This window comes from Arachis ipaensis, chromosome B6, assembly GCF_059453495.1.
Source record: "Arachis ipaensis isolate K30076 ecotype BB chromosome B6, ASM5945349v1, whole genome shotgun sequence".
NCBI lineage: Eukaryota > Viridiplantae > Streptophyta > Magnoliopsida > Fabales > Fabaceae > Arachis > Arachis ipaensis.
The window spans coordinates 151,123,261-151,130,157 of NC_142441.1; the positions used below are offsets into that span (position 1 = coordinate 151,123,261).

Consider the following 6,897-nt stretch of genomic DNA (forward strand, 5'->3'; position numbering starts at 1 on the left):
CTTTTCATAATCATCACAGCTGCATGAACTTTTTACCTATCAAATTCCATTAGTAACTGGCAAGACTAGACATCTCAACTTAATAACTGTAATTACTTGGCGCATAATCATTTTCTAAACCAAAAAGGTTAAACCAAATGCAAAGAATGAAAGGACAAAGTCCTTTTAAAATGCATGCCTCTTACACTTTGGACTATTGTAGTGCATTTTCCATTTATATTGCTTGATTCATTAACTGTTCCTCAAGAGTAGTAAGAAACTAAGAATACAAAGTATGTGTTTTGATGTGCAGTTGAAATTTTGAATATCGTTGCTGTATTTTTTAGTTTAAAGTTTAAAGGAATATTCTATGTAACTAACACATACTTCTCTACTATTATATTAGAATGGGTGTGAAGCTTATTCTACATAGACTTTATATCTAATTCAAGGGAAAAGATCTTTCAAAATCAAGAGATTAGTAAAATGATAAAACAAAAGTCGTCATTGAATTAGTATTTTTTATTATATGTGATTCCTACTACCTTGAAGAGCTTAATGCCCACTTTTTTAATATATCAATCTTCTTATTTTAAAAGAGCTTGTTACCGAATTCAATCTTGTTTAATAAGACAGTAAGACATTGTTTGATATATTGTTGGATATATGTATCATCCTCACCTTTTGGAACCAAGACTCAGCTGTTATAAAAACATGACACTTTCATGCAACAAAAGAAGCAATTTAAGGTGAAAATAGAATGAAAAAAGGAAGAGTCTGCCAAAGTACCAACTAAGGAAGAAAAAAGTTATTTAATAAACAATTCTTCAAATTGGCAGTTAAAAAGAATCAACCTCTCCCAGACAAGAGTACAAGACAGTTCTCCAACTTCATGTTAAAGATTAAAAATAAAGCCTTGAAATTCAACTCAAGGAAATGGGTGTATTAAAAAAATTACTATAATATGGTCACATTTTACCATATGAGAATGGTGATTCTGTTATAACGGCAGAAGGTTTGACTTATCAGTTTTGTCTGCAAACCAATACATTGAAAGAAAGATGTTCTTGTCTTGGGATCAAGAAACACATTCAACTAAACACCTACAAGATAGTCCAAACACAGTTTCCCCCATACTTTGACTTGTGCAAAGGTGCCTCTGAACCTAGTTGGGACAACCTTGCCCCTGCTGAGGTTGACCCTTTTGACTCCCCCCAAAATCTCCAACAGACTTTGTCTTACCTCAACCACTCCTAAAATAGCCCGTGAACAATATAGCTGTATACAATCCAGAAAGAATGGGATATGTAAAATCCAAGGATTCAAATAGGTTACCGGGTAATACTACGGTGAAGAGGAAAGTTGGGTGAAGAGTGAAGATTATTTGTTTTACGATAGAAAAAAAATATTAAAAACCATAAAAACATCTTATGAAATGCACACTTCCCTTAAACATTTAACTACAATCTTCATTCTTCGTCAAAGAAATTTCCTAAGTTACCACTCATTTTAGGAAAATTTTTATAGACTTGTGATATTTACATCCTCAATGGTTCCATTCACAGTGAGGGAATTAGTCCACATTCCCTGTGAAAGCATCCTCCAAACATATTTCAGCCCCTTTTTTTCACCTTTTTATTAGAGAAGCAAAAGTACTTTTGATAATAAGTAACAATTACAATAAGAACAAATTCAATTGACCTCCTCTAAAGTTTAGATTCAATGAAACTCATTGTGACCTACATATATTTCTCCACGTGAAATTTACCTTTTTTAAACCTACGTTTAGGGGGCAAGTCCAAAACAAGTAAAAACCTATGTTTTTTTTGTTTTTTGTGTTTTTTTTTGTGGGGGGGGGGGGGTGTTACTGTTATGTTTATTTAGTGCTATATGTCACAAAATACAAATGTACAAAGGAAAGGTCAATGCATGGTTTTAGAGTAAAGAAAATTCAGGTGGATGTGGGTGTATTTTATACTTAAGAGTTTTTTACAATACATTGACAAGAATATTTTCCACTTTTGTGGTGAAAGAAATAAGTGGATGCAGTTAACAATGTTCTAACTTCTAACCTGAAGAGAAGGAGCTTTGGAAAAACATTTTAAAATAAAAATGCTGCAGAGGACACTGTAAGGTAGTAACTTTGTTACTAACGTCAAAGAGGGTCAATCAACAAACACATCATTCACTACTGCCTAAAGGTTTACCCAATCAAGAATTTCTAGAATGCCAAGTGTTCCAAACTTCAACAAACTGAAGTTCACTTCAATCATTTTCAGTGTCTGTTTCCCTTCACACAAAAGAAAAAGGTAGATATACCAGTCAATGGTTATCAACTACCATTGACAATCAATAAGACTAAGTAGGTCACTGAACACTAGGGAGAACAAAAAGGAAAATAAAAATGAAGCAGTTGTAAAAGTAGTCACATTACCACAGATATTAAGTAATCGAGTTCAATCACATTACATTACACAATTAATTTTCTACGTTTAAAATGCTCTTGAATAAACCTTTCTGCATGAGTTGGATACTTATCTCTAATGTATTCCTGAATGCACTTGTGATACGAGAAGTCAACCCAGCCACCATCAGTTCTTACAACAAAAAGGCACCTTGATTGTCTGAAATGAGGATGACGATCAACCTACAAGTAAATAGAATCATATAGTCAGCACTTACTGCCTACTGGATAGAGCCAGAATAGGTAATTTACAAGTAAATAATACTCATGTTAGAAATAATTGTTCAGTTTTAATTGTGCACATGCATTAAAAATTTGATTAAAGGAACATCAACTTTAGACTTTAGAGCAACTTATGTATATTTCCAAAATTACTCTGATGACATAACTTTAATTATTTGTTGCATTAAGAAAATAGTTAATGTTGTGTCCTAAGTATTCATAAGTGCTCCTTCAAAATGCATTAACATTGAGGAAGCAATGCAGTTATTAGCACTTGAGGAATCAGAGAGTAACTAATGCAAAATTGTTTATCAGATAAATTTGTATAAAAATTAATTACATCAAAACGTTTCCACGGTCGAATCCATTTTGAATTTGATAAATGCATTGCTTGTGAAGTATGTGTTCGTGTATGTCTTGTCAATTATATCTGAAAATGATCTGTAAACCTTATTATGACTATCCCTCATCGGTTGTCCGCAGATTCCATTATCCAGAAGTGTATCCACGACTTCCGATTTCTATCCTTATACCCGTAATAGGTATTGATATTTATCCAGATTTTATTTTCTCATTCTTGGTCGACAAAGTTGAAGCCATTCTATCAAAAGCCTGGCGTTGGTATTTCTTGTTTTTATTCTTTTTTTTTTTTGGACATTCTTGTTTTTATTCTTAGAATGTCATTGTCATCTACATAAAGGCCTAAGTTAAATGGGCTTGGCCTACTAAGTTCATGCATATGATAGCTTTCCATTAGTCAAAAGCCCAATTCCTTTAGATTGGGAAAGAAATAAGTATCCAAAGGAACATCATTAACTCCCCCGCCCTTCTAGTTAGGTTATCTTTTGGGCTTTAGCCCCATTTCAATAATAAATAAAAAAATGACCCCCACCCCCAAAAAAGGAGCAGCATTAGCACCAGCATCATCAATAGATTCTATCAAATTATTCTAAATATGAATTAAAATGTAAAGAGAGGAATATATATACACTTAGATAATAGGGTTATAAGTAACTTGGCATTTTGAGGACTTTTTACTTGCTTAGAAGACTGTAATATTGACCCCATTACTAATTTGCTATTCCTTAATGAGCAGTTTTCAGGCTGATTTCACATAATTAAGGACAAATGAAAGTGATTACAAAATATAAAGCAGATAATGCGATGGTATCATCAGTTTGTCACAGCATGAAGGATGCTGCATGGCTACCACAGATTGCAGAATCATCACCTATGAATCAAGTCAAACATGTATACTCAACTCTAGAACTTACCATAATGGATTCTATACCACTTCCAATCTTATCTTCAGAATGTGGATGGTATGGAAGAATCATCTCCTCTACAATTTTCTGATCTTCAACAGTCAATTGTGCCCCATCCTTGTACCTAGCATAGAAAATCAACGACATAAATATAATCATAGTCATTTCATGATGACACCACCCACATATTCAAATAGTAAACATGGTAATTCCAATTAAAGATGAAAAGACTCTTATTGATTCATATCAGACTATACGTTCGGGATCCTTATTTTTGTGCATTTTATTTATGGTTGTCTAATTAAGTTTTTCCACAAACTAGCAAAGTCTCTTTTGTTCTCTTGTTCCTTGCATAGATGAAAACAACAACAAAGTCTTATTCTATTAAGTGGAGTTGGCTATGTGGATCAAACAATGTGTTAGGTATCATGTATGCAGCAAGTCCATTTATATTTAGATTAATTAGATCTCTTTTGACTATCTCATTCAAAGTCCTTTTATCTCTCTCTCTCTCTCTCTCTCTGCTCCTAACCACAAATTTATCTTCCATCTGATCTACCATCCTGACTTGATACTCTATTGGTCTTCTCTCTACATGTACAAACTACTCAAGACGAAATTCCACCATCTGCTAATAGGTGTTACTCCGAATTTCTCTTTCATGTTCTCGTTCTTTATTCTATCTACACAAGGCGTTGCATTACTGCCATTCCATGCATAAAATCATTAATTACAACAGAATCAAACCAATTTCATGTATATTATATTATACATGCATTGTCTTTTCTTTTCTTCCTCTTTCCATCACAATGACTTACTACAAAGGTTCAGTTTATAAGTCTGATTGGTGTTTGAAACGGGAGTACAAAAATTGTACAATTCCTTTAGAAGATTTGTTACTTTACTTATCAGGAAGTTAATTATATATTTTATAATATTAAAGTGATATAACAAAGCACCCAAGTGATATAAAGTGTGTATCGTTTAGAAAAAACAATGCTTTCAGTCTATATCTTATTAAACATGAAACCAGAAACCGTTTATTAACAGTTCAAATGATGCATTTTACCCTCTAAAATGCAGCTTGCAAAGCACTCTAAAGGAACTTAATCACAAAGAAACTACTTATTTGTACTTGGAGAAAAACAAAAGATAGAACAAAGAGTAATCAATGACTGAGACAATATAACAAACAGAAAGAGTGCAAAGCTAAATAACAAGCATAGTTAGTTAACTACCTTGGAGAGTGAAGAATATCTTTGGTTAGTGTAACCACAGGCTCAATGTCCCTCAAAATCTCCTCTTCCTTCTCCTTCCACAGGGGGTCCGGGTTTGTAGTCGGTGTGGCGGCGGTGCACCACGCTCGATGCTGAGGCGGCGCAAGAGTGAAGCGAAGGTGCCGATGAAGCAGAAAATGGCGAAGAAGATTAAAAGGAGAAGAATTTCTCATAGCTGAAATTTTCGGGTTAATTGATTAATACGTGAAAGTGAAAGTCTCAATCAGCAGTGTGTTAGAACTGTCAAATAAGAAATGACAATGGAAACTGGAGCAATCGGGTTATCAATCCGAATCGGGTCGGGTTTTTGGGGGGGGGGTGTTAGAGGGTTAATAATTGAATTTGGTTGGGCTCTATGAATTAGGAGGCCCATTTTGTTTCACGAAATTTTTTTTTTAAAATTCTATTAGCACGCCCTGACCAAAAAAAAAATTCTATTAGCACGCTAAAAATTAATATCTAAATCAGTTATCATGTATTTAACTATTTATTTTTAATCCATGACCCAAAAAAAAAATTATTTTTAATGTATATTTTATATTTTTATAGTGTTATCGATAAAAAAGTTTATAAAAATTATTATCAATAAAACATATTTTTTATGATTGTCTTCATCGTAAGTGTTATTCTGGTAGTTATGAAAGTTGTATATATGGTATCGAAAGCATTGTTTATTTGTTAAGTTGTGTAGTTTAATATTTAGCTTGATTTCCTCGTTGATGTGGATATTGAATCGAATTTATTAATAATATTATCTATTAGGATTTAAATAGAAAACTATAACGAACTTTTTATTTTTAATATGATGAAAGGAATTGTGTATACGTGAGTTATGGGAGTGTATGGTGATTTACTGGAATATGATGGTTGTTTAAGAGAAATCGAATCATCCGATTAGAGGTACTAAAAATCTTGGGTCTGATTTGTGTATTGACAGAAAATTTTGGGTCCAATTTCAGAAAACTCTAGATCCGATTTGTATTCCTCTCTCTCTCTGCAATGAAATCGGATCCTCCGATTTGTATACTTTTCACAGTTTTAAAAAATTTCAAAAATTATAATGTTAGGTATATCACCACTCCTACTTCCATAAACTTAAAAAAAGAAAAGAAAAGAAACTAAACTTATTCATTTGAACCTTTTTTTTTATGAATATACATAAATCAAAGAAGTTAGAGACAAATAATAATTTTTATTAGGTTCCCATCCAAATCATGTTTAATTGCTTTAATTATTCCAACTATCATTATTTTAGGATAAGCTCTGTTAGTTAGGAAAAACCAATGAGACCAAACTCATAATTCGGCATTATTCAGAATTATATATATATAAAACAATTGTTTGGAATACATACACTGTGTAATTGTTGCCACGTAAATATAAATAAATAGATTTATGACCTTTATTTAAACTTATACCCTCTTGAATTTTCCGCACTAGTTAATTTTAATGTAATTTTCAGCAAATCAAGGAGCATGCATAATTTTATTAGGATACGAAATTACGAATTAATGTCTCTATTATGAATTTATGATGAAGGACAATATAATGGCAGTAATAGGACTTGGGGTAAGCTAAGCACCATTTGAATCTTCTAGGAGTTTCTATCACTTTTAATTTTCTCACCATAAATTGAAGTTCGTGGACACAAAAAGTTTGACAAAAGAAAATTTGAGTCCACTCCACCCAA

General features: G+C 32.5%; 1 protein-coding gene across 1 annotated transcript; it reads right to left on the reverse strand.

Moving 5' to 3' along the window:
- Positions 1–2,197: 2,197 nt before the first annotated feature.
- Positions 2,198–5,445, reverse strand: LOC107605637 (protein DCL, chloroplastic). The gene is made up of 3 exons (XM_016307582.3): positions 5,169–5,445; positions 3,940–4,054; positions 2,198–2,626 (listed from the first exon to the last, which is right to left on the reverse strand). Exons 1-3 carry the CDS (start codon positions 5,378–5,380, stop codon positions 2,450–2,452), a joined length of 504 nt encoding a protein of 167 aa, XP_016163068.1. The 5' UTR covers positions 5,381–5,445; the 3' UTR covers positions 2,198–2,449.
- Between the last annotated feature and the right edge of the window lie 1,452 nt (positions 5,446–6,897).